The following is a 27,919-nucleotide window of genomic DNA, read 5'->3' as shown; positions in this document are numbered from 1 at the left end:
TATTATAAAATGGCTGAACCAATATTTCTGGATAATATACACTGCTCAAAAAAATAAAGGGAACACTAAAATGACACATCCTAGATCTGAATGAATTAAATATTAAATACTTTTTTCTTCACATAGTTGAATATGTGAAGAAAGAAATGCCACCTCACACCATGACTGACCTACCGCCACACCGGTCATGCTGGAGGATGTTGCAGGCAGCAGAACATTCTCCACGGCGTCTCCAGACTGTCACGTGTGCTCAGTGTGAACCTGCTTTCATCTGTGAAGAGCACAGGGCGCCAGTGGCGAATTTGCCAATATTGGTGTTCTCTGGCAAATGCCAAACGTCCTGCACGGTGTTGGGCTGTAAGCACAACCCCCACCTGTGGATATCAGGCCCTCATACCACCCTCATGGAGTCTGTTTCTGACCGTTTGAGCAGACACGCACATTTGTGGCCTGCTGGAGGTCGTTTTGCAGGGCTCTGGCAGTGCTCCTCCTTGCACAAAGGCGGAGGTAGCGGTCCTGCTGCTGGGTTGTTGCCCTCCTACGCCCTCCTCCACATCTCCTGATGTACTGGCCCGTCTCCTGGTAGCGCCTCCATGCACCACCACTCCTTTATTGGGGGTGTCTTGCTAATTGCCTATAATTTCCACGTGTTGTATATTCCATTTGCATAACAGCATGTGAAATTTATTGTCAATTAGTGTTGCTTCCTAAGTGGACAGTTTGATTTCACAGAAGTGTGATTGATTTGGAGTTACATTGTGTTGTTTAAGTGTTCCCTTTGTTTTTTGAGCAGTGTATATTACACACACACACGTTAGTTTGCACTTTGTTAACTTGTTCGGGTGGACGTTTTCAGCTGTTATTCTACCAAAATAAACAGTTACCAGACTAATCTGAGGTTTGAGAGTCGCAATGGGGAAAACCTCTCCCTAACTTTGCTATAATATCATAACGCTGCAGCTGTACATAGTCCATCTGTAAATAGCTCACCCAATTTACCTACCTCATCCCCATACTGTTTTTATTTATTTACTTTTCTGCCCCTTTGCACACCAGTATCTCTACTTGCACATGATCATCTGATCATTTATCACTCCAGTGTTAATCTGCTAAATTGTAATTATTCGCTCCTATGGCCTATTTATTGCCTACCTAATGCCTTTTGCACACAATGTATATAGACTTTTTTTTCCTACTGTGTTATTGACTAGTTTATTGTTTACTCCATGTGTAACTCTGTGTTGTTGTCGGTTCACACTGCTATGCTTCATCTTGGCCAGGTCGCAGTTGTAAATGAGAATTGTTCTCAACTAGCCTACCTGGTTAAATAAAGGTGGGAAAAAAATGCTTATCATACCTGCAGTATGCCTCCCAGCTGTCGGTGGAAGAAGCGTACAAACTCCTTGCTCTCGTCGTTCTGCTGGGTGAGGGTGAGCACCATGCGCCGCACCGACGTCAGCAGCTGGTAGGAACACACCTCGTCCATGTGCTCCTGACAGACCACAACAACCTCTGTCAGGGCTTTGCCTTTAACAACATATTACATTGCTAGCCTGGGTACCACATTGCTGCTGGATTCAAGCATGCTAGCTTTGTCAAATTGTTTGTTGGGACATCAACAGGTTGGCTAAGGCAGAAACAAGGGCTTTTAACATTGCCAAGCGTGAAATGTCTGTTCCTAGAACATAATGTGAATCATTGCTCAAGTCACAAGACATAACATAAGAATATTGTGACTCACTCCAAATGTAGAATAAATATGGAACAAAAGCCTGCACATCCAGACCAGTAGCTTTCCAGGATAAGGATTGACCACCCCTAGTATAAATGGAGAGGAGACAAAAGGGAGACCACTATAGAGTATTGAGTGTCCTACCTTGAGGAAGGGGATGACTTCAGTCATGATGGCCTTAATCTGTCGATCCAGCTGCTGGGTGTCGATCTGGGGACAGTGGACGTCACCTGACCAGACTCCTGCACCTTTACACACATGCACACTTATTATCTCCCATCAGAGGTGTGCGTTTTGTAAGCTGGCATCAAGAGAAAACTAAGCAGCTCAGCACACCATTGCCACGTCCCATTTTTCTTTACTAAGAGGGTGAGATGGCACAATTCACAGCCTCTATATGAGACTGCAAACAGCCAAAGTGCTTTGCACTTGGAACCACTAGTGGGAGTGCTCACACCCTCCGACCACAAGAACGGAGAGCGAGGTCGACGTCACGACGAGAGCGCGGTCGAGGTCAACGTCTCGACTCGAACGTGCTGGCACCTCCCAGAGAGAGCGAGAGAGCGAGCCGCCGAGAGAGAGCGAGCCGCCGAGAGAGCGAGCCGCCGAGAGAGAACGAGAGAGCGAGCCGCCACGAGAGAGCGAGCCGCCGAGAGAGAGCGAGAGAGCGAGCCGCCGAGAGAGAACGAGAGAGCGAGCCGCCGAGAGAGAACGAGAGCGAGCCGCCGAGAGAGAACGAGAGCGAGCCGCCGAGAGCGAGCCGCCGAGAGAGCGAGCCGCCGAGAGAGCGAGCCGCCGAGAGAGCGAGCCGCCGAGAGAGAACGAGAACGAGCCGCCGAGAGAGAACGAGAGAACGAGCCGCCGAGAGAACGAGAACGAGCCGCCGAGAGAACGAGAGCGAGCCGCCGAGAGAGAGCGCGAGCCGCCGAGAGAGAGAGCGAGCCGCCGAGAGAGAGAGCGAGCCGCCGAGAGAGAGCGCGAGAGCCGCCGAGAGAGAGCGCGAGAGCCGCCGAGAGAGAGAGCGAGAGCCGCCGAGAGAGAGCGCGAGAGCCGCCGAGAGAGAGCGCGAGAGCCGCCGAGAGAGAGAGCGCGAGAGCCGCCGAGAGAGAGAGCGCGAGAGCCGCCGAGAGAGAGAGCGCGAGAGCCGCCGAGAGAGAGAGAGCGCGAGAGCCGCCGAGAGAGAGGCCGCCCGAGAGCCGCCGCCGAGAGAGAGCGAGAGCGAGAGAGAGCGAGAGCCGCCGAGAGAGAGAGCGCGAGAGCCGCAGAGAGAGCGCGAGAGCCGCAGAGAGAGAGCGCGAGAGCCGCAGAGAGAGAGCGCGAGAGCCGCAGAGAGAGAGCGCGAGAGCCGCAGAGAGAGAGCGCGAGCCGCAGAGAGAGCGCGAGAGCCGCAGAGAGAGAGCGCGAGAGCCGCAGAGAGAGAGCGCGAGAGCCGCAGAGAGAGAGCGCGAGAGCCGCAGAGAGAGAGCGCGAGAGCCGCAGAGAGAGAGCGCGAGAGCCGCAGAGAGAGCGCGAGAGCCGCAGAGAGAGCGCGAGCCGCAGAGAGAGCGCGAGAGCCGCAGAGAGAGAGCGCGAGAGCCGCAGAGAGAGAGCGCGAGAGCCGCAGAGAGAGAGCGCGAGAGCCGCAGAGAGAGAGCGCGAGAGCCGCAGAGAGAGAGCGCGAGAGCCGCAGAGAGAGAGCGCGAGAGCCGCAGAGAGAGAGCGCGAGAGCCGCAGAGAGAGAGCGCGAGAGCCGCAGAGAGAGAGCGCGAGAGCCGCAGAGAGATGTGTACCTTCCAGCAGCTGAGCAGCGCTAGCAGAAGAGTTAGCAGAGGCCTCAGAGGCAGTAGCAGCAGTGGTGTTGGGACTAAGCTCAGCCTTGAGCTTCATGCGCTCATACTCCCTCATCCTGGCGAGAGCCTTGTCTAAGTGGATCACTGTGTTACCTAGCAGCACAGAAAGGGGCAGGAGAGAGCAAGAGAAGGATATTAGAAGAGCAATGAGGGATAATACATTCACGTAAAGTTACCACAAGCTAAGTTGTCCTTTGACCTAATGTGCTGTATATTAGAGCACTGTGTGCATTTTTGACTGCGCATTATTTATTTTTTTACCTAAATCGTCGTTAGCGAACGGCTCCAGGTTGGAGGTGGTGGACAGGGTGCTCTCGTTGTCCACCGATTCTGCGTCATTCCGCCTCTTACTCGGGCCGTGATGCTTGATGACCCGGATATTCTTCTCCGACACGTCCTGAGAGACAGAGGTAAAAAGGGAATTCAGTTACACTACTCAACCACAAACACGATTTAGAGAAAAGGGAGGAAAAAAGACCATTTCCAAAATGAGAACCCATTCATCCATCATGGTCTCGAACAAGGGAAAAAAAAAACACAAAAAACTGATTCATTTCAGAGACAACTCTGCTAAACTCCCTTGACGTATTTCGCGCCTGTTCTCTCTCGTGAAATCAGTGAGGGATGCAATAGACTAAAAACAATGGGCAGAGCATCTTCCCTTGTATCCTTTTCTCCTAACATGGGGAATCGGGCATCTCATCCATCACTGGGGAACAAAGGAGTGATTTACAAAAGGGATGGTTCTAATTTAGCAAAACCTCCGGGGACCTGGGCTAGAACAAAGACCTGCACAGCCACACATCTAATCTGTCCGGCAGGCAGCAACTGCAACGCTTCGCTCAGATTGACGGATGGGCTGCAAGGCACAGCCTTTCTGACAACTGGAACACTGGATATCAAAGACGAGAGTGGGGGGTGGAGAACAAAGGAGGTAGAGAGAGAGAGGTATAGAGAGAGAGAAATAGATGGGCAGAGTGTTTAAGATGGATGGCTGGAGAGAGCGAGAGATGTTGAGAGAAAGTGAGAGGTGTCGAGAATGAGCTATGGGAGAGAGCGAGCTAGAGAAAAGAGAGCTGGGGAAAATTTGACAAGAGAAAGGAGGGAGTGGGAGATATGACAGCCAAGTGATTTAATGAGGCAGCAGGTGTGTATGTATGTATATATATATATATATATATATATATTCCTGTGTGCGTATATCCGTCTGTCTCACCCCGTCGCTGGTGGCCAGGCTCTCACTTGGGGTGAGCTCTGACTGGGAGCCGGCCGCCCAGGCCACGGGACCCAGGGAGGCCTGGTCCTCGGCCGCACTCTTGTCCGTCAAGTGCCTGGTCACTATGTCCTAGTGGTCAACAGCAGAGAGACATGGTTAAACATGAGAATCCAACAACAAGGAAGGTTACAAGGAGATGTACATTATGAGAAAAAAATAAATTGACAACATTTCAACCCCTCAGATCTTTATCAGCAGCTTCTTGTAGCTTGTATCCATTCCTATGAGGTTCACCCATATATTGTATGAAATAATATTTACAGTCTCAAGAGTAGGAGTGCTGGTCCAGGATCAGCACAAGATCCTCAATCGGACGTGTTCACCTGTAGGGAGTAGAGTGCCCTCTGGCGCAGGTAGTCGGTGTTGAGCAGCTGCAGCTCGTGGAAGAGCTCGATGAGGAAGTGGGGCCGCGACTCGTTCTGGGAGATGAGTGTGGCCACCTCTGAGTAGATGGTCTCCCTAAGGGCCTCGAACAGGGAGAAGTCACTGCTGGCACCTGGAGGTGTTAAACCGCAAGACAGACACTCTAGAAGATGTTGTCACAAGTAATAAGAAGCAGTCATATGTGGCAGTCTATTGGGGATATAATCTCAGGTTTCCATCCAGTAGTGAAACGGTGGCGTTGCAGGCTTTAGCTCCAGCCCTGCTGAAACATACCTCCATCAGGACCTTGATTAGCTGAGTCAGATGTGTCAAGAGGAGGGTTGAAGAAAAAGCCTGCACACCGAGTAGTTCTCTTAGAGCAATGTACGGTTTTAATCAAAGGCAATGATACTGTACAATCCAATACATTGTACCAGATTTCAGGTTATATGTTCTTAAATGTGAAAGAAAAAGCAATTGCATAAAAAAATATATATATATATATATATATATTTTAAAGCCAATTACAATGCCAAGTATATTTAGATCAAGCCAGAGATTCCAAGGTTACAAAGGTTGGGATCTAGTTAGAGTCCGTTAAAAGTTTTACTGTTTTACTGAGTCCGTTAAAAGTTTTACACTCACGAGGTGCTTGTAAGACCGATATTAAACAAAAGTTGTAAAAAAAAAAAAAACTTCAGAACTTGAATCAGTGTTAGCTGGTGCTTAGCTGTGTGCTAGGAGTGAGTTTACCTGGCACTTCAGTGCATGCAATTCTGTTAGAAAGGAAAGGTGTTCTCCAAGCATACGCTGTGAGGAAAATCAACAACAAAAAAAGTGACGACATAAATAAATGTAAAATGTGGTCACATTACGAAAAGGTGAGGACATAAACCAAATTTAAAAAATGATAATTAAACTAAAGATGTGAGTGGACAAGGTGTGGTGTGGTGTGATCGGGTCAAGGTTTTGTACCGGAGGAGAGGTCGTTGGGCTTGTTGCCGGTCTTGGTCTTGCTGTCCAGTTTCTCCTGGGTCAGTTTGTCTAGCAGGCTCTGGTTCTGATCCCGCTGGCGATGGGGCTGCGGCGCCCTCTCCTGGACAAAGTCAGCCGAGCTGGACACGCTGTCACTCTCCACTCCTGGAGATGCACACAAGCAAGGAAACAGAAACATTCAAAACAAATCGAGGGGAGAATGTGTGAAAAACAGAAACAAAACATTTACACATCATTTGTTAAAAAATAAAAAAAAATTCTGCATTCGTCTTTTGCATATAGCGTTGACCAAGTCGCCTTGAGCAATACCATTTCAGCTTGTCTCCTAAATATTGAGAGTTCTTCAAATATCCATTCTTAGGGTTTGCACATCAATATCTCTACCTGTACATGACCATCTAATCATTTATCACTCCAGTGTTAATCTGCAAAATTGTAATTATTTGCCTACCTCCTCATGCCTTTTGCACACAATGTATATAGACCCTTTTTTTTCTACTGTGTTATTGACTTGTTTATTGTTTACTCAATGTGTAACTCTGTGTTGTCTGTTCACACTGCTATGCTTTATCTTGGCCAGGTCGCAGATGCAAATGAGAACTTGTTCTCAACTAGCCTACCTGGTTAAATAAAGGTGAAATAAATAAAAAAATAATTTAAAAAATATATCAACAGGCAGGTGCTACACAGTGGTGGTGGTTAGAGCGAGTTACCTCCCGGCCTTCCTAACTTAGCTGCCGGAAGGAAAATGTCAAGTTCGAGAAAAAGCGCTCAATATAAACCACTGCATGTCCCGACACTATCCCCGTACCCATGTTCTTGTGGTGTCCCTTGGCCCGCCGGGTCCTCCTCTTAGAGTTTGGCGTCTTGTCGCGGGAGGCCAGGCAGGCCTGGGCAGAGACCTTACGTCCTGCCCTAAAGGTCTTGGTGACAGTGGTGGGGTCAGCTGGGTCCGGCATGCTGCTGAAGCTCTCCTGAGAGGCCTGGTCGAAGGCCTGGGGCCGGGGGATGTTAGCCCCTCTATAGGGTAGAGGGGAGGGGGATTCGTTGATAGGAGCTGGCGGCTGGGAGACGTTGAGCCAGCCAGATTCATGGCCACGACTGCTGCTTCCTTCATTCTGCTTCTGGGGCCTGGTGGGATGGATACAGACAGAGAAAGAAGGTTGGACTAAGGAAGGATATTTTTTTGTGTGAGAGTAACAGAGAACTAAGTAGTAATGAAGTACAGTGAGGGGAAAGAAGTATTTGATCCCCTGCTGATTTTGTACATTTGCCCACTGACAAAGAAATTATCAGTCTATAATTTTAATGGTAGGTTTATTTGAACAGTGAAAGACAGAACAAAAAAATCCAGAAAAACGCATGTCAAAAATTTTATACATTGATTTGCATTTTAATGAGGGAAATAAGTATTTGACCCCCTCTCAGTCAGAAAGATTTCTGGCTCCCAGGAGTCTTTTATACAGTTAATGAGCTGAGATTAGGAGCACAGTCTTACAGGGAGTGCTCCTAATCTCAGTTTGTTACCTGTATAAAAGACACCTGTCCACAGAAGCAATCAATCAGATTCCAAACTCTCCACCATGGCCAAGACCAAACAGCTCTCCAAGGATGTCAGGGACAAGATTGTATACCTTCACAAGGCTGGAATGGGCTAGAAGAACATCGCCAAGCAGCTTGGTGAGAAGGTGACAACAGTTGGTGTGATTATTCGCAAATGGAAGAAACACAAAATAACTGTCAATCTCCCTCGGCCTGGGGCTCCATGCAAGATCTCACCTCGTGGAGTTGCAATGATCATGAGAACGGTGAGGAATCAGCCCAGAACTACACGGGAGGATCTTGTCAATGATCTCAAGGCAGCTGGGACCATAGTCACCAAGGAAAAACAAATAGTAACACACTACGCTGTGAGGGACTGAAATCCTGCAGCGCCCGCAAGGTTCCCCTGCTCAAGAAAGCACATATACATGCCCGTCTGAAGTTTGCCAATGAACATCTGAATGATTCAGAGGACAACTGGGTGAAAGTGTTGTGGTCAGATGAGACCAAAATGGGGCTCTTTGGCATCAACTCAACTCGCCATGTTTGGAGGAGAAGGAATGCTGCCTATGACCCCAAGAACCCCACCCCCACCGTCAAACATGGAGGTGGAAACATTATGCTTTGGGGGTGTTTTTCTGCTAAGGGGACAGGACAACTTCACCGCATCAAAGGGACGATGGACGGGGCCATGTACCTTCAAATCTTGGGTGAGAACCTCCTTCCCTCAGCCAGGGCATTGAAAATGGGTCATGGATGGGTCTTCCAGCATGACAATGACCCAAAACACATGGCCAAGGCAACAAAGGAGTGGCTCAAGAAGAAGCACATTAAGGTCCTGGAGTGGACTAGCCAGACCTTAATCCCATAGAAAATCTGTGGAGGGACCTAAAGGTTTGAGTTGCCAAACGTCAGCCTCGAAACCTTAACTTGGAGAAGATCTGCAGAGGAGTGGGACAAAACCCCTCCTGAGATGTGTGCAAACCTGGTGGCCAACTACAAGAAACATCTGACCTCTGTGATTGCCACCAAGTACTAAGTCATGTTTTGCAGAGGGGTCAAATACTTTTTCCCCATTAAAATACAAATCAATTTATCAATGCAAATCAACATATTTTCTGGATTTTTTGTGGTTCTGTCTCACACTGTTCAAATAAACCTACCATTAAAATTATAGACTGATCATTTCTTTGTCAGTGGGCAAACATACAAAATCAGCAGGGGATCAAATACGTTTTTCCCCTCACTGTATGCCTTTCATTCTTTGCATACACACACACTAGGGCTGGGAATTGCCAGGGACATCACGATACGATATCACGATACTTAGGTGCCAATACAATATGTAATGCGATTCGACTGCGATTTGATGTTCCAAACATATTGCTCACCATATGCCTGCTACAGAGGGACAAGAGAGAGCATGAGAAAACTCGTTTTGGTCAGTCAGGGAAATAGAAGTGCTGAAAACATGTTGGCTAACTACTTTAAAAAAAAGACAGAACATGAAAAATACTGGAGTTTTGGGCACATGTACAGCCGACTAGCGCTAGCTAACGCAACATACTTCGATTTGACAAAATTGATACTTGGGAGTCAAACGTTGATATTATTGTCCAAAAATAATATCACCACATGCAACTATGGATTTTTTCCTCCCATCACTAGGCACACCTTTTGTCTACAGTGTTGAGTGGGGAGCGTTGTAGGGGCGGGGGGAAGCTCAAGTACTCTGAGGTGTTGGGATCCAGCTGCTGCTGCTGTTGGTTGTCTGGGCTGGCTTGGCCACCAGCACTCTGAAGGAACTCACCCATAGCAGAAGGGAACAGGGGGTTGAAGTTAAACCCTGTGGAGGAGAGAAAGAAATGAAGTGAGCACACATATTGAGGTATATTGTGCAGGTTAGCGGTTTTTCCATTATGAATCTGGTTCTGGAGGCAGATCTACAGAGTGCGGCTGTGGCAGCTCGTGACCAAAGTCATAAAATCTCATTTTAAACCTAGCCCCAACTGCTATCCTTAATGCCGAACCTTAACCTTAAATTAAGACCAAAAGCTTTTCTGAATGATTATAATAAAGACCATTTTGACTGGCTTATTTAAGGGGAAAAAAAAATTAAAATTAAAAAATAAAATAGCTCAGTTCTGCCTCCTGGACAAACATCAACCTGCGTATATTGTGATCTGGAAACAACTTTATTACAAGTGTATCAAATCAGGAATTTCTCCAAGTATTCCAGTATGCCCTCTGTGCCAGAGCTTCTCAGCTATGAGAGCTATGAGGAGACAGGTTAAACCTTGAGACATGTATTTTGTATGTGTGCCATTCGGAGGGTGAATGGGCAAGAATTTAAGTGCCTTTGAACGGGGTATGGTAGTAGGAGCCAAGCACACTGGTTTGTGTCAAGAACTGCAACGCTGCTGGGGTTCACACGCTCAACAGTTTCCAGTGTGTATCAAAAATGGTCCACCACCCAAAAGGACATCCAGCCAACTTGACAACCGTGGGAAGCATTGGAGTCAACATGGGCCAGCATCCCTGTGGAGTGCTTTCAACACCTTAGAGAGTCCATGCCCTGACAAATTCAGGCTGTTCTGACGGGGGGGTATGTTCGGTATAGTCGGGGTATACTCTTGGATTTTACATTCCTTTGAGAAAACTGTCACTCATACAAAAACAGATACTTCATAACATCGAGGAAGGATCTAAAAACATTGGATTGAAGGATGGAAGTTTGAAGGGGTGTTGGAAGGCGTACCGGAGGAGAAGGGCGAGAATCCAGCCAGGCCGGGAGGCAGGTTGAGGGCCTGGTTGACAGAGGCGGGCATGGAGGTGGTGAAGGGGAGATAGAGGCTGGTGGGGGAGAGGGGGGGACAGGCACTGCCGGAGTCCCGGGACGTGGAGCCCTGGTTCTGGGGCTGCTGACCTGAAGAGGAAGACGGCTGCTGCTGTTGTTGACGGAGCAGGTCGCTCAGCACCAGTTTCAGTCTGGGGACAAACAGGATACAGGCAAGTTAATGTTAAAACCTAAATCACATTCATGTATTCACAAGTCATGTTTAAGCCTGATGTTATGTTCACATATACTGCAGATAGCCAATCACAGTTAATTGACTATGCATTTAGAACTATACATTAACGTAGACATGACATGCGTGTGAACCTAACAAACCAAAGCTGCAATAAATAAAATGTTCATAAACTGAACTGTAAGGTCTGGAAAACAGACGCTGATAATATCCCTCATTCAGTACATTCAGCCAGTGACATTAACATATTAGTAACATTTCTGGGGACTTCAGATGAGAATTAGCTGCAGTATATTGCTAAAATATGGTGCAATGTTTGTTGTACATCATCTGTGTCAAATGGGTCCCGTGTGGCTCAGTTGGTAGAGCATGGCGCTTGTAGTGCCAGAGTTGTGGGTTCGATCCCCATGGAGGACCAGTACGAAAAAGTATGCACTCACTACTGTAAGTCGCTTTGGATAAGAGCGTTTGCTAGATGACAAAAATGTAAATAAACCAATAGAATATGTTTTTCTAGTCTATTTTTTGGGGGTCTGTAGCGGTGTGTTCGGTCTACCTTTCGACGTTGTTCTGCTGCCAGGCCAGCTGTGTGTAACACTGGCTGAGCTGGTGCATGACCAGGTGAACCTGGGGGGAGGACAGGTTGTTGGGCAGCGCGTTGTGCGGTCCTGTCAGCAGGGTCTGGAGTATGTAGGACAACGTCTGGAGGGGGGGAAACGGGTAGAAGAGTAAGAGGATGTAGAAAGAATGTGTGTGTGTGTGTATAGAGAGAAAGTTAGTTTGAAAGACGGATAGAGAGAGAAGGGCAGGAGAAAGAGGGAGAGAGAGAGAGAGAGAACAGAATGGTATTCATGAACCTGTCCGTCAGTTGGTTTCCACATACAAGTTCTGACACCCAGTCAAAAAGGAACTCAAGCCAACGGCTGATTTCTACAAAGGAATAGCAGCGTTGGCATTTCCATCAGGACGACACACGCGGAATAAATTCAACACCATGCCCTATAGGTTAATAAGTGTCACCGCCACCGAGCTATATCAATGACAACGTGGAGAAAATCCATTTAGGCACCTCTAACACAAGACTGGCGTGAGTAATACATTTTCTTTATTAACTTACTTTATGAAAACGTAATAGACGTTGAACAGAAAGGAAAGTGAGCAGAAATGACAAACATTGCTGCTACCTTCTCTATAGGGTCAGGTGAAACAGACCAGGGGGCAAATACAACATATCCAGAATATTTGAAATACTTGGTGTACTTTATTTGGCTTAGCTGGTCATGTAAAATGGAAACAAACTCCACGTGGTGCCAGGCAAGCTAAATTAACCTCAAGTACCTCATTTGGTAAGAGAGAATTCAGACCTGGATCGGATGTGTACTCCAAACATTTAAAATACTTGAGGTACTTAATTTAGCTTGGAAGGTACAAAGAACAAAAATGGTGCAAACCCCTCATGCCAGACACGCCAAAATCAATAAATTCCAAAATGTGAACATGCGAGGTTCCCTTGATACATCTGAGCTCGTCAGGTTCAATACCCTACTCAACAAATTGGATGCAGTCTATCACAGTGCAATCCGTTTTGTCACCAAAGCCCCATATACTACCCACCATTGCGACCTGTACGCTCTCGTTGGCTGGCTCTCGCTTCATACTCGTCGCCTAACCCACTGGCTCCATGTCATCTACAAGACCCTGCTAGGTAAAGTCCCCCCTTACCTCAGCTCACTGGTCACCATAGCATCTCCCACCTGTAGCACACGCTCCAGCAGGTATATCTCTCTAGTCACCCCCAAAACCAATTCTTTCTTTGGCCGCCTCTCCTTCCAGTTCTCTGCTGCCAATGACGAACGAACTACAAAAATCTCTGAAACTGGAAACACTTCTCCCTCACTAGCTTTAAGCACCAACTGTCAGAGGAGCTCACAGATTACTGCACCTGTACATAGCCCACCTATATTTTAGCCCAAACAACTACCTCTTTCCCTACTGTATTGAATTAATTTATTTATTTTGCTCCTTTGCACACCATTATTTTTATTTCTACTTTGCACATTCTTCCATTGCAAATCTGCCATTCCAGTGTTTTACTTGCTATATTGTATTTACTTTGCCACCATGGCCTTTTTTTGCCTTTACCTCCCTTATCTCACCTCATTTGCTCACATTGTATATAGACTTGTTTTATACTGTATTATAGACTGTATGTTTGTTTTACTCCGTGTGTAACTCTGTGTCGTTGTATGTGTTGAACTGCTTTGCTTTCTTGGCCAGGTCGCAATTGTAAATGAGAACTTGTTCTCAACTTGCCTACCTGGTTAAATAAAGGTGAAATAAATAAAAAAAAATCAACAATGGAACCAAACTCCTCATGCCAGCTGACAAGCTAAATCAGGCACGTCTCAACCATGTCAAACGTTTGAGATAAGCCTACGTATTGGTGTGAGGTGACTGAAGTGTGAGCCAACTGCTATACCAACCTGCTGATCCTGCAGTAGGGTCTGACACATGCTGGTGCTGAAGTCCAGCTGCCTCTGTAGTGTGCCCACCTGCTCCTGCCAGTGGCGTGATGCCAACCCAGACCCAGGGCCAGAACCCTCCTGGAAGGACAGCTCAGCCGCCCAGCGTAGGTTTTCCTGGCGCCTCGCACCCCCGATGCTGACGCCGCCGTGGGCTTGTTGCTGTTTGCCTCGAGAACGGGGAGAGGGACGGCCACTAGCTTCGGATGCGAATTGTTGGGGCGGCTTCAGAACGTTGCTGGAGAAAAAGAACGGAGGGAGAGAGTGATATATTTGTATTATTGGGTGTCCAGCGAGTTGTGGGTGCTGCTGCGAATGCAAGAACCAATTTTCCCCACAGAACATTCATGATGCCAAGATTCAAGTTTTATTTGAATTATGTACGGGGGGCTACGTATGGTATACATCGTCCAACGAAGTGCATACTTGCAGGTTCCTCCTCGACAACAATAGAGAACGGTAAAAAATACGAATACGAACAAAAGTAAATCGTCTGAAAGTAAACTCTACAAACACATGGAAGCACAAAGGTAGTTTTGTGCCCCAAAAAAATATGGGGTTAAATATGTGCCGATGTATATTATAGTGTTTTTTTATACCTAAAGGGTTCCTAAAAATCAAAATCAAATAGACTTTGAGGTTAACACTATTGTGCTCTGTATATTTATGCGTAATTGAAAAACAATGGGTTTCCTTGTATGCCTCTTTCACAGACCTGCCCAGTGTCTTCCTGTTGCTGTAGGATCTCTGCTTCCTCGTGGAGTAGCAATGCAGGTCATCGCTGGAGCTGGACTCTGCTCCGTCTTCTTCTTCATCATCCTCCTCCTCTTCTTCTTCTTCTTCCTCAGCGCCCAACTCAGAGGGGTAGCAGTCCTCGTCCAGCTGACAGGGGGTGGAGCCGCCCCATGTGGCCATGGTCCTGAGGAGAGTAACAAAGTCATTTAAGGCCCAACCCAGAGACGACAACAATACCTCGTAAAGCGTTCTGAATGTATCAGATCGAAGAAGATTGATGCTTTTTAGCCATCACCTGCTTTCATATCTACATGTCATGGAATTCACCCGATTATTTGGGGGTCTTATTTGAGGGGGGGGGGGTGATGCTTAGCTCACCTCTCGTCCCTGCTGAGTGGCTGCGTGGCGGTGGCGGCGGCGTGACACTCGGGGTCCTCCATCCTGTAGGGGGAGTCGCTGAGGCCGCTCCTCCTCTGGTGCTCGGCCATCAGGGACTCCAGGTGCTTCCTCCGCTGGCGGAGCTCCTCCCGCAGGATCTGGTGGCGCCGCATCTCACACCACAGCTGCTGGGGAAACATGAAGGTAAATGAGCGCTGTTATTTTCATGGTTACATCTGCATGATAACTCACACTCTCCTATACAGCTCCCTGACATCCAGCCACGGCTAACTCGGTCATGCTAACCCTCAGGAAAAGCCTTGCACTGAGCGGGTGGTTACAAGTCATCTGTATGATTTTGGCGAGCCATCAAGTTCGTGGGATGTGCATACGATCCTTAACGTTACTGTGAACTGACCCTGTCAAATCAATAACCCACCTCGTTGTCGGTGACAGAGGCGTTCGCGGCGGCCTGGGCTGTGGGTTTGAGCGTGGTGGTGGCGGCAGGAGAAGCATTCGCTTTGGGGGCTGCAGCAGGAGCAGGGGGAGGGGCTGGGGTGGAAGCTGCAGCCGGGACCTTTCTCATCAGGGCCTGCTGACTCACTGTGCTGCTGGACACCGACGACTGGAGAGGAGAAGATGGGAGGGAGAGGTAGAGCGTGTATGCGAGAGAATGATAGGAGAGAGGAAGAGCGAGGCTCTCTCAAATAACACCCTATTCCCGATATAGAGCACTAAGGTTAAAATGTCAGAAACAAGTTCTGACACCAAAGCCTTTCAACACAATCAATCAGGAAACAGAGTGGTGTGTGCTCAGTGTGTGTTACCTGCAGGTCGGGGCAGGCCCACTGCAGGTCCTGGATCTGGTCTTGGATCTCCATCAGCCGCTGGCGTTCCTCGTGAAGCTGCTGCAACTCCTGCTGCTGCTGACGAAGCTTCTCCTCATACAGCTTCTCCCTGAGAGACAACTTATTTTAGATTCAAACAGAATCACCGGCGGTGTAATTCTCACACGCTTAAAGGCAGAAATGCACTCACTCCGATATAAATAGACAGAGATACTTTCATACACTTATCATGGTTCAACGGCTTCTACCGCAGGTGTGTGTTAGTGCTCCGTATGGGTGTGAGTGAGTCTCCTAACCTGGCTTTGTCTGTGAGGGTGAGGTCTCTGGGGCTCCGGGTTGCAGAGGAGCAGCCAGCAGCAGCACCTCTGGTGTTGTTGGGCTGCTGGTGGAGGCCCTCGTCCTCGTTGGCCGTGGTGGCGTCTGTATCGTCACTCTGGGAGACAAAGTCACATGGTTACTATTCCGTAAGGCCATTGCCCGTCTTCAACAGCTCAAATTCCAGCTCTTTATTTTCTTGGACTGTAAAAGGGTCTAGACCAGTCAACTGCACCATGGTCATTTTAGATTCTGTACCATGTGGTCTATTTTGTATTATTGTCTTATTTGTGTGTGTTGATATGTTCCTACTCGCACGTGCTGTGAAAAAGTATTTGCCCCCTTTTAAATTATCTGCTTTTGCACACACACACACACACACACACACACACACACATTTTTTTTGTACTGAATGTTAGCAGATCTTCAACCAAAACCTAATAATTAGATCAAAGGACCCTGAGTGAACAAATAACACAACAATTACATACTTATACAACACCCAAAGCCCCCGTTTGAAAAAATGTATTGCCCCCTTCACTCAATAACTGGTTGTGCAATGACTCCAACCAAATGATTCCTGTAGTTGTTGATCAGTCTCTCACATCGCTGTGGAGGAATTTTGGAACACTCTTCCATGCAGAACTGCTGTAACTCCATGACATTTGTGGGTTTTCAAGGATGAACTGCTCGTTTCTTGTCTGCCACAACATCATCTCAATTGGGATTAGGTCTGGACTTTGACTAGGCCAGTCCACAACATCAAATGTATTGCTTTTTAGTAGATGTCGACCGATTAATCGGAATGGTATTTTTGGACACCGATTTTTTATTAACACCTTTATTTAATCTTTGTTTAACAAGGCGAGTCAGTTAAGAACACATTCTTATTTTCAATGACAGCCTAGAAACAGTGGGTTAACTGCCTCGTTCAGGGGCAGAACAACAGATATTCACCTTGTCAGCTCGGGGGATCAAAGCTTGCAACCTTACAGTTAACTAGTCCAACGCTATAACCCCCTGCCTCTCGTTGCACTCCACAAGGAGACTGCCTGTTACGCGAATGCAGTAAACCAAGGTAAATTGCTAGCTAGCATTAAACTTATCTTATAAAAAACAAATCAACCAATCATAATCACTAGTTAACTACACATGGTTGATGATATTACTAGTTTATCTAGCATGTCCTGCGTTGCACATAATCTGACTGAGCATACAAGCATACAAGTATCTGACTGAGCGGTGGTAGGCAGCAGCAGGCTCATAAGCATTCATTCAAACAGCACTTTCGTGCGTTTTGCCAGCAGCTCTTCGTTGTGCGTCAAGCATTGCGCTGTTTATGACTTCAAGCCTATCAACTCCCGAGATGAGGTTGGTGTAACCGATGTGAAATGGCTAGCTAGTTAGCGGGGTGCGCGCTAATAGCGTTTCAAACGTCACTCGCACTGAGACTTGGAGTGGTTGTTCCCCTTGCTCTGCATGGGTTGCTGCTTCGAGGGTGGCTGTTGTCGTTGTGTTCCTGCTTCGAGACCAGGGAGGAGCGAGGAGAGGGGCGTATAAGCTATACTGTTACACTGGCAATACTAAATTGTGTCTATAAGAACATCCAATAGTCAAAGGTTAATGAAATACAAATGGTATGGAGAGAAATAGTCCTATAACAACCTAAAACTTCTTACCTGGGAATATTGAAGACTCATGTTAAAAGGAACCACCAGCTTTCATATGTTCTCATGTTCTGAGCAAGGAACTTAAACGTCAGCTCTCTTACATGGCACATATTGCACTTTTACTTTCTTCTCCAACACTTTGTTTTTGCATTATTTAAACCAAATTGAACATGTTTCATTATTTATTTGAGGTTAAATTGATTTGATTGATGTATTATATTAAGTTAATGTGTTCATTCAGTATTGTTGTAATTGTCATTATTACAAATAATTCAAATGTAAAAAAAAATGTTTTTTTAAATTGTCCGATTAATCGTTAAGACTTTTTTTGTTCCTCCAATAATTAGATAAAGGTATCGGCGTTGAAAAATCATAATTGGTCGACCTCTACTTATTTAAGACATTTTCATGTCGACTTGTGTATTTTGGCTCACTGTCTCGCTGAATGACCGAGCTGCTCTTCAGCTCACAGACAGATGGCCTGACAGTTCCCTGTTGAATTCTGATATAGAGCAGAATTCATGGTTCCTTCCATTAAGGCAAGTAGTCCAGGTCCTGAGGCAGCAAAGCACCATGCTTGGCTGTTGGTTTAAGGTTCTTACTTTGTAACGCAGTGTTTGGTTTTCGCCAGGTATCACGGGACCCATGCCATCCAAAAAGTTATACTTTTGAATCATCTGTCCATAGAAAATTATTCCAAGAGTCTTGATCATCCAGGTGCTTTTTGGCAAACTTGAGTCAAATTTTGGGATGAGATTGGTCCTATTGGTCCCACTGACTTGAACTATGCTATGTTTCTCTGCTTCTAGTCAGTCCTCTCACCTGCACCATGGCCACCAGCTCCTGGAGCTGCCGTAGTTTCTGCTTGGCCGTCTGCAGCCGGTGAACTTTGTGGGAGAAGTCTGCGTCATCATTCCCCAGGCTGCTCCTCCTGCTCGACCCCTCGCTGTCCCGGCCCCTGGCCCCCCGCACCTCTTCATCCTCCAGGGCATCGTCATCATCAACCTGGTTGTAGGGCCGGTTGTACTGGCACTCTTGTGGAGCCAGAGAAATCAGGGTTACTGAGATGAGTGGGTTGTGTGTATGTGTGAAAACAGCAGGGGGCCCGGGGGGGGGGGGGTGTACAGCATGTAATGTGCGTTGCGCTACCTATGGCTGAGGGGATGTTGAGGCTGCGGAGGTTGACTGCTGCAGAGCGGTTGTTGATCTCACACTCGGTGTTGAGCCTGCCGTCAGCGTGGTTGTTGGTGTTGCCTCCTCCGCGGCAGTTGGTCAGACTGTTCATTTCTGTCCAGTTCCCAGAATGCTGTGGGTTTCTGACCAGGGGAAAGAGAGATGGAGAAGAGGGTCAAGACTCAATTTCACTCTCTGCCATGATTTACCCTTGGGAACTGTATTCATCTAAACCTTAATAATATTTCTTAGTTTGTTCTCAATGACTTGCCTGGCTATCTTTTACAATAAATACCTGTTAATGTGGGGCACATGAAGGGAACATATTATATGCTTGGTTTGAAGCTAACCAGCTACTGTCAATGGTTGCCGGTTCAAATGATGCTTAGTAACAGAAATGGACAAGGCCCACTAATAAACAGCTCTAATGAGTAATAATGACTTCACCCAACTCCGTCTGTGTCCCTTAAGTACCTGATGTTTGTGATGGGAGGCCGGCGGTTCTCCTGCTCAGAGTCGAACATGGTCTCCAGCATGGAGCCGTCCTCCTCAGTCTCCACCTCCTCCTCCTCTTCCTCCTTCACGTTCTCGTTGACCGTGTCCACCATCATGTCCGATGTCTGCTCGTAGTACTGTACCAGCTCACGCAGCTCATTCAAACGCTTGTGCACCTCCTTCAGCTTCCTGTGATGGGAGGGGGATTCTGTTTTAAATGTCTCCACCTCAAGGATTTAAAAGCATTGGATTGGCCTTCTGCCCAAAGTGTACACCCCCCCAGGATTGAAAGCATCCCAAGTCTTTCTTTTGAGTCAAATTTCAGAGAGAATGTGGGGGAATGAATAGGGAGAAATGGAATGTGGGAGAGAGACCAAGGTTGATACACGGACAACTGAAATCAATGAAGGAGAGACACTTGACTAATTGGATCAATTGTTGCGCCAACTGATGAATAAATAAGAGGGACAAGGGTGATGGATGGTAGAGTTTGTCTGAAGGAACAGTGCAGTATGGATCTTCAGCTGCCGGTACCAGAGAGATAGAAAGGGTGCATGCTAATAGTCAGTTGGTTCCCTCTACTAGTCTCCTTTGCTTCATCGGCACTGAGTTGTATTCATTAGGGCACACAAGTCCAGGTAGTCCCAATAGACATGGAGCACTGGTCACTTTAATCATGTTTCCATACTGTTTTACTCATTTCAGATGTATATACTGTATTCTAGTCAATGCCATCCTATTCAACTATTGCAGAAAGTATGTGGATAGAATATTATACAATCTGCAATGTCTATACATCCCATAACATACAGTGCATTTGGAAAGTACTCAGACCACTTGACTTTTTCCACATGTTGATACTTTAGTCTTATTGTAAAATGTACAAAATACAACAAAATTACTCAGTCTACACACAATACATAATTTACATAAGTATTCAGACCTTTTGCTGAGAGACTCAAAATTGAGCTCAGGTGCATCCTGTTTCCATTGATCATCCTTGAGATGTTTCTACAACTTGGAGTCCATTTGTGGTAAATTCAATTGATTGGACATGATTTGGAAAGGCACACACCTGTCTATATAAGGTCCCACAGTTGTCAGAGCAAAAAGCAAGTAATTAGGTCAAAGGAATTGCTAGTAGAGCTCCGAGACAGGATTATGTCGAGGCGGAGATCTGGGGAAGGGTACCAAAAAGGGGAGAAGGGCCTTGGTCAGGGAGGTGACCAACAAGTCTGAGATCTCTGGAGTTCCTTTGTGAAGATGGTGAGAGCCTGTCAGAAGGACAACCATCTCTGCAGCAATCCACCAATCAGGCCTTTATGGTAGAGTGGCCAGACGGAAGCCACTCCTCAGTAAAAAAGGCACATGACAACACGCTTGGAGTTTGCCAAAAGGCACCTCAAGACTCTCAGACGATGAGAAACAAGATTCTCTGGTCTGATAAAACCAAGCTTGAACTCTTTGGCCTGAATGCCAAGCGTCATGTCTGGAGGAAACCTGGCACCATCCCTACGGTGAAGCATGGTGGTGGCAGCATCACGCTGTAGGGGATGTTTTTCAGACGCAAGGACTGGGAGTCAGGATCGAGGGAAAGCTAAACAGAGCAAAGTACATAGAGAAGCTTGATGAAAACCAGCTCCAGAGCGCTCAGGACGAAGGTTCACTTTCAAAACAGGACAACAACCCTAAGCACACAGCCAAGACAACACAGGAGTGGCTTTGAGACAAGTCTCTGAATGTCTTTGAGTGGCCCAGTCAGTGCCCGGACTTGAACCCGCTCGAAGATCTCTGGAGAGAACTGAAAATAGCTGTGCAGCGACACTTCCCATCCAACCTGACAGAGCTTGAGAGGATTTGCAGAGAAGAATGTGAGAAACTCGCCAAAAACAGGTGTGCCAAGCTTGTAGCGTCATACCCAAGAAGACTCGAGGCTGTTGAAGCAGATTTGGCAGCGATTACAAAGTACTGACTAAAAGGCCTGAATACTTAAGTATTTGTAATATTTTCATTCTTTTTAATACACTTGCAAAATGTAAAAAAAATATATATCCTTTGTAATTAATTGTGGGGTATTCTGTGTAGATTAAGGGGGGGGACTATTTAATCCCTTTTACAATAAGGCTGAACACTTTCCGAATGCAGTGTACACATATCACCATTCAAAAGTTTGGGTTCACTTCTAAATTCTCTTGTTTTTGAAAGGAACATTTTTTTGTCCATTAAAGTAACATCAAATTGCTCAGAAATACAGTGTTGACATTGTAAATGTTGTAAATGACCATTATAGCTGGAAAGGGCTGATTTTTAATGTAATATCTACATAGGCCCATTATCAGCAACCATCACTCCAGTGTTCCAATGGCATGTTGTGTTAGCTAATCCAAGTTTATCATTTTTTTATTAGAAAACCCCTTTTCTTTTTCTTTGCATCTCTGCCTGGAAGGCCAGCATCCCGGGGTCACCTCTTCACTGTTGACCTTGAGACTGGTGTTTTGCAGGTACTATTTAATGAAGCTGCCAGTTGAGGACTTGTGAGGCGTCCGTTTCTCAAACTAGACACTAATGTACTTGTCTTCTTTGCTCAGTTGTGCACCGGGGCATCCCACTCTTGTCTATTCTGGTTTGAGACAGTTTGCGCTGTTCTGTGAAAGGTATAGTACACGGTGTTGTATGAAATCTTCAGTTTTCAGCTGTGCTAACAATTGCGAAAGCGTTTTCTAATGACCAATTAGCCTTTTAAAATTATAAACTTGGATTAGTTAACACAACATGCCATTGGAACACAGGAATGATGGTTGCTGATAATGGACCTCTGTAGATAGTCCATAATTTGTTATTATTTTTTAAAGTTGTTTCCAGCTACAATAGTCAATTACAACATTAACCATGTCAACACTCTATTTCTGATCAATTTGACGTTATTTTAATGGACAAAAAAAATATGCTTTTCTTTAAACAAGGAAATGTATAAGTGACCCCAAACTTCTGAACGGTAGTGTACATACATACTCATACTCCGGACATTGCTCGTCCATATATTTATACATTTCCATTCTTTTAGAGATTTGTGTGTATTGTTGTGAATTGTTTTATGTTACTGCACTGTTGGAGCACATAAGCATTTTGCTACATCCGCAAAAACATGTGCAAAATATGTGTATGCAACCAATAAAACTTGATTTGGGCAAGTCCAGGAAGTCCCTCTGCGTTTGTCAGTTTTCTTCCTTTTGTTGCCCCATGAATACAACTGTGGTGTGATGTGCACTGAGCATAATAATAGTTTGAGTTTAGTACCAGAGTTTGTCAGCTGGGGCGTCCTCATGCTGGGGTTGCTGGGTGTGTGTGGAGGGGTGGAAGGTGGAGGCATCCCGTCTTATGGCTGAGGCCCCGTTGGGTTCTCTGTACAGGGCAGACGGGCGGTTCGAGGAGGGGTCCGCGCCCAGAGCCAGGCTATGCTGAGAGGACAGGGGCACACTGGCGCTGCGACCTGAGGGACCAACCCACACATCACTCACACATGCACGACAGCAAACTTACAAGCTTCTATCATATGCACCAGGGTTCTCCCCAAAGAATGTAAGATGGGAGCTGCGCCACAACAAAAAAAAGAACATATAAGTTTGTTATGATTGAAGGCAATATTTTGCTCTAGATTGCAGGAAATGGCAGTTGCAGGTGTTCAAGTAAGCAAAATAATAAAATTAACCCCCCCCCTCCATCCCTGACGGTGTTAACCTACTCCTAGTCAGTTACAGAGACAAACCATAACTTACAGGAGTTGTTGTTGAGGGTCTGGTCACGGAGCGAGTGCAGCTCCTGCAGGATCTTGTCCATTGTCTGCTTCTTGTCCTGCAGTTCCTGCAGCTTGGTCAGCTTGGCGCTCGCCGCAGAGGCCGGCGTAAGGGTGATGGAGGTCAGGGAGGTGAGAGGGGGGACGGAGGAAGGAGGAGGCGGCAGAGCGGGGAGGAGGGGAAGGCTGGGGGGAGCGAGAGCGGCAGACCTCCCGGGAGAGGGAGAGGCTCGCGGCTTGTCTGCGGTTGTCTGGGACTGCGGCCTTGGTCTGAGGAAGGAAAGGCACACAGGATGTTAGTGGGTGAATAACCACAAACTCAGCATATATTACTTTGATGGGTAGCACTTCACATTACCACACGGGGTAAAGTTACAATAACATGGTAACAAGTTCTAATTACTCAACATGAAGACTTCATTTTGCCCAGTTATCCCTTCATGTAATCATTCTAGTTACAGGGTTATACACCACGTCTGTAATAGAGGGGTAACAATACCCTGGTCTTACCACATCAGCCTGTGGCGTAAAGTGCTACCTTTTGATGTTTGCCAGGGTTGAATTCATTAGGCATCAGACAGAAGAAAACGCTAATACTTTTGGCTACAGTGTGCCCTAATTCATACGACCAGGTATTGTATGTTGCTGGTACCTGGGAGTCGTGCAGCTGGTTGTGGAAGCGCTGAATGAGGTCGTTCAGCTCATCGTTCAGCTCCGAGGTGATGCTCAGCCCTGACACACTGCCTGTGGTCTCTGTCGGCACTGGAACACACACCAAATGAAAAAGGTTACGTATGTGTGTGTGTCGCTACCTGCTTCGCATGTGCGCTGTGTGTCCAGTCAGTGTATGTGCTCCTTTGCATGCGCCCTCTCTATATGGCCCGTGTCTCACCGGTGTCAGCCATGGTGTGGGAGGCGTGCTGAGAGCTGTGCTGCATGGTCAGTAGTGCTGCCTGGCGGCCCTGTAGAGCCCTGAGCTGCTCCTGCTGCTCCAGCATCTTCTTCAGGAGCTCGTGCTGCTTCCTCAAGTTCTCCAGCTCCTCCCTCTGTTCACTGCGGCCTGCAACATGGCCCTGTTGGAGACACACACACACATTAAAAAAATCGCCAGCACAAGCAAAACTGGTTGTGCGTCAGAAGCTGACCGCGCAGACTTCCTGGTGTTACACCGGCAATGGGAGGGGGGGGAGAGCAAATGACGGGAGGGAGGGATGGTGGGCAATAAAATTAGCCTCAGTCTGCTTGAGTGTCTACTTCTAGAAGCAGCGTCTTACTATCTGGTAGAGATTGTAATGCAAATCCCTAGTCAGCGTATCAGATGATCTCATTTGTGACCAATCCAAACTCCTCTACTACAAAAAAAAAAATAATTGTACAAAAAAAATAGCTGAAGCAGAAGGGGCTGTCGGAACTAAAGGATTGGCTACTCACATTGGCGTTGGCGGCGTCCGAGGAGCGCACCTCCATGTTGAGGGAGGCGCTCTCTGGCAATGAGCCTGAACCCACGGCCGAGTCCAGTGTTCCCGCCTCGTCCTCCTCGTTCTCCCTCGCCTACGGAAGAGGGGGCGGTCAGTAAAATAGTAGGCATGTACTGCAAGCACGGGCCCCCTCTTTGGCCTGACCTATACTGACTATGGAAACCAGGTCTCCTCAAGCATTTCCTTCCCTTTCAATGTAATACTTGAACAGTGGTTGGAGTGATAAAATGAGCATACAATAATGAAAATAGAAGGACTGCTGATAATTACTCACAAATGCCAGAGGATGAAAAGAGAGATAGGCCAAAAGAGATTTAAAAAATGTAAATAATGAGACAGATCAAGCCAAAGCGAGATAAAAGGAGAAAAACAAGGAGACACAGAAAGAGAGACGGTGAGAAAGCCGGGATAAGCCAGCGTACTGTACTGACCAGCATCTTCTGCAGGAAGCGGAGGTAGGACCTCTCCTGCTCCTTGAGGTGGGCGATGAGGTGGGTGAGGCGCTCCACGTTGGCCGGGATGTCCTTCTTCTCCACCAGGTCATCCCTCATGGAGCTGGCCTTGCCGATGTACTCCCGGATCTGAACTAGCTTGCTCACCACCTGACAGGGACACCAGAGAATGTGAGGGTGTGTGAGGGACAGGGTGTGTATGAGATAGTGTGACAACAGAGAGAAAGAGCATGTGTGAGTGTAAATGATAGAGAGAGCGAGATAGAAATAGTGTGAGAGAGTGCAGATACCAGGCCGCTCACTGCAGACTGAGCTAAACGAGGGTAGAACTCACTTGGGAACCTGCGGTGGTGGCATATTTTTAAAATTGCCCTCAATACACACTGCTTTCATCGTCATCTTGCTCACCTAGGCTCCCATCCTTGTTGTACCATTTATTTTCTTACAGGAGCGAGAACACAGCATGCCATGTGATCGTTTGCAGCCAGTACAGGACGATCAGTTCAGTGCAAGCATACTAAATGGTGAAAATGCTGTTCCAAGGTATGCTACTTATATAGATTTGTCCAAAATGGGTTACTGAGTAGGACAAATTTACCCACAACTAAACTACCTTGATCGTATGCATTTTCCTATGTCTGTTCTATTTTAACTAAGTATTGAAACTACAAACTTCAATAATTTGCATTGTGCAATATGTAGTTGATCAAACAAAACATACACTGTCTGTGTGTAGTCTAAAATACAAGTCCTGAAAAGCCCTAATCCTTCAGTAATCCCAAGTGCCTAGACGTTGCCTACCTGGCTACTGTCGATGCTGAGCTCTCCTCTCCCATCCTCCCTAGGGGGAAGGAGCACTCTCTCGGCCCCTCTACCTAGCCTGGGGGTGTCATTGCTGGGCTGGGAGGGGGTGAACGCGTCCCTGAGACCCAGGCCAGGGCTCTGCTTTTTGGCTGTGGCGGCGACGGAGGGGGTTGCGGGAGCCGAGGCTGAGGGCGCCTCCCGGCTCTTGTTGGTGTTCACGTGAAGCGGCAGGAATTTGAAGGGCTTTTTGTTTTCCGTCGCCAGCTCTCGCTGATTGTTGGCTGCTGTTACACGGCCCTGGGAGTCACTGCCGACGCTCCTCTGAGAAAACAGAGAGCGAGGGATGTGTCATAACCTGGCATCCAGTCTATATTACAGTAACCTGGCTTCCAGTCTATATTACAGTAACCTGGCTTCCAGACGAAATTCCAATACTATGAAACAGAACAACGCAGCAGAACCTCTGCGATATAAAAAGCTGGAAAGAAGGTTATTTGGAACATTGAAAGTTTAACTATTCACATTCCTAAAGAGAACAATTGCACATTTTTAACAAGAACAGTACCCTTCCACAACATCTTTGGTGAAATTGACCCAAGGGATGCACGATATATCTGAATCGGCCAATATTAGCTAAAAATGCCATCGTCGGTACCGCCGATGTCAAAGCTGACGTGTATACCTATATAATGTCATACTGACACTATGTAAAATTTTGCGCTACACGTGCAACACAGCATTCCTAATCTAGCCCACACAACGTCTGCTGTGTGGATCGAGCAGTCAACAAGTCAAGCAGTCATTTGAAAGAGTAAGAGAAGTTCAGCGAGACAACTCAAAAGGCGAAATCCATTAACGGCAAGATAATAGAATTCATTGCCCTTGACAATCAACAGTTCTCTGTTGTGGGTGAAGTTGGCTTTTGCCGACCGGTTGAGCACGGCGTACTCAATACCAAGTGTGCTAGATTTCAGATGTTGCCCTACCGGAGTTACACACTAATAATGTCACTGCTATTAGCTTCACGACTGACATTTGGACCAGCGATATCAACCCCATGAGCGTGCCGAGTCTGACATCACAATGGGTCGTCGAGGATTTCTTACTGAGGAAAGTCGTATTGCATGCTCATGAAAATGCTGGTTGTCATACCACTGCTGCCATTTCAATGGCATTTGAGAACATGTTTGAAACTTGGAACCATGAACACACTAGCTAGCTCCATACGAACAACTGACTCGAGAAATAAGCGAATCAACTGCGCCTGCAGTAGACGTGACACCCTCTTGTCATGGCTGTGAGAGCAAAATTGCAAGATTATGTTATAAAACTTATTGCATCAAATGGTTGTTTTAGTCAACAGAATATAGTATTCTTAACTTTTGTGTGTGTGTTCTACTGAGGATGGGCCTCTGGGAGATAACACTGACAGGAAATTTACGATGTCTTCTGGGTGATAAAACCTAAAGAGCATTCCAGAGCGTGAGTTAATGTTTTTGTTCTATACCGTACCAGGGAGAGATGGTTCCAGTTTGGAGTCGGAGGGCCAGACACTGGTCTCTATACAATGAAAACTGTTGACACAACAGATACCTATAATACATAGCAAACACTATCTTTCATACAAATCTTAACCTTGTGACCCATTATATATATCTGTCGTTAGTCATGTAGGTTGAAAGGGGTGTATCTTGGATATAAAATATCTTTGTCTCACGGCTCTCAACGAATCATTTGACCGTGAATCGACGACCAGCCATGATTATCGTAGAGCACTCAATCGATTCACTTTATATGCGTGTGCGTTGTATTGACCTGCGCTATTATTAATAAGTGATTAAAGATTTAGTTTAAGTATAACTCTGACTTGTGTGATAAGTTTGTCTCTCCTCATTTGATAGTAAAGAAATGAACCACCACATGGCATTGAAACGAGAGGTCAACCGATTATGATTTTTCAACGCCGATACCGATTATTTGAGGCCCCCCCCCCCAAAAAAAAGCCGATACCGATTAAATTACCTTTTTTTTTAAATGAATTTGTAATAATGACAATTACAACATTACTGAATTAACACTTATTTTAACTTAATATAATACATCAATAAAATCAATTTAGCCTCAAATAAATAATGAAACATGTTCAATTTGGTTTAAATAATGCAAAAACAAAGTGTTGGAGAAGAAAGCTGACGTTTAAGTTCCTTGCTCAAAACAGGAGAACATATGAAAGCTGGTGGTTCCTTTTAACATGAGTCTTCAATATTCCCAGGTAAGTTTTAGGTTGTAGTTATTATAGGAATTATAGGACTATTTCTCTCTATACGATTTGTATTTCACTAACCTTTGACTATTGGATGACCTTATAGACACTTTAGTATTGCCAGTGTAACAGTATAGCTTCCATCCCTCTCCTCGCCGCTACCTGGGCTCGAACCAGGAAAACATCAACAACAGCCACTCTCGAAGCATTGTTACCCATCACTCCA

At 46.4% G+C, this 27,919-nt stretch overlaps 1 protein-coding gene across 1 annotated transcript in view; it reads right to left on the bottom strand.

Moving 5' to 3' along the window:
• LOC135506785 (pericentriolar material 1 protein-like) overlaps positions 1-27,919 on the bottom strand; it is a 42,486-nt gene that overhangs the window by 3,800 nt on the left and 10,767 nt on the right. The window contains 29 exon segments of the mRNA XM_064926162.1: positions 1,358-1,492; positions 1,877-1,980; positions 3,502-3,654; positions 3,823-3,958; positions 4,778-4,906; positions 5,161-5,333; positions 5,954-6,010; positions 6,176-6,340; positions 7,008-7,327; positions 9,413-9,584; positions 10,497-10,726; positions 11,324-11,469; positions 13,251-13,527; positions 14,005-14,208; positions 14,403-14,590; positions 14,842-15,027; positions 15,230-15,359; positions 15,547-15,683; positions 18,058-18,269; positions 18,385-18,551; positions 18,883-19,092; positions 22,201-22,393; positions 22,680-22,836; positions 22,838-22,966; positions 23,349-23,458; positions 23,589-23,769; positions 24,128-24,247; positions 24,606-24,776; positions 25,428-25,751. Coding sequence (XP_064782234.1) covers positions 1,358-1,492; positions 1,877-1,980; positions 3,502-3,654; positions 3,823-3,958; positions 4,778-4,906; positions 5,161-5,333; positions 5,954-6,010; positions 6,176-6,340; positions 7,008-7,327; positions 9,413-9,584; positions 10,497-10,726; positions 11,324-11,469; positions 13,251-13,527; positions 14,005-14,208; positions 14,403-14,590; positions 14,842-15,027; positions 15,230-15,359; positions 15,547-15,683; positions 18,058-18,269; positions 18,385-18,551; positions 18,883-19,092; positions 22,201-22,393; positions 22,680-22,836; positions 22,838-22,966; positions 23,349-23,458; positions 23,589-23,769; positions 24,128-24,247; positions 24,606-24,776; positions 25,428-25,751 — 5,016 coding nt within the window.

This window comes from Oncorhynchus masou, chromosome 20 (genome assembly GCF_036934945.1).
Source record: "Oncorhynchus masou masou isolate Uvic2021 chromosome 20, UVic_Omas_1.1, whole genome shotgun sequence".
Lineage (NCBI taxonomy): Eukaryota > Metazoa > Chordata > Actinopteri > Salmoniformes > Salmonidae > Oncorhynchus > Oncorhynchus masou.
The sequence above is the reverse complement of the archived record's forward strand: the minus strand, read 5'-3'. Positions and strand labels throughout refer to the sequence as shown.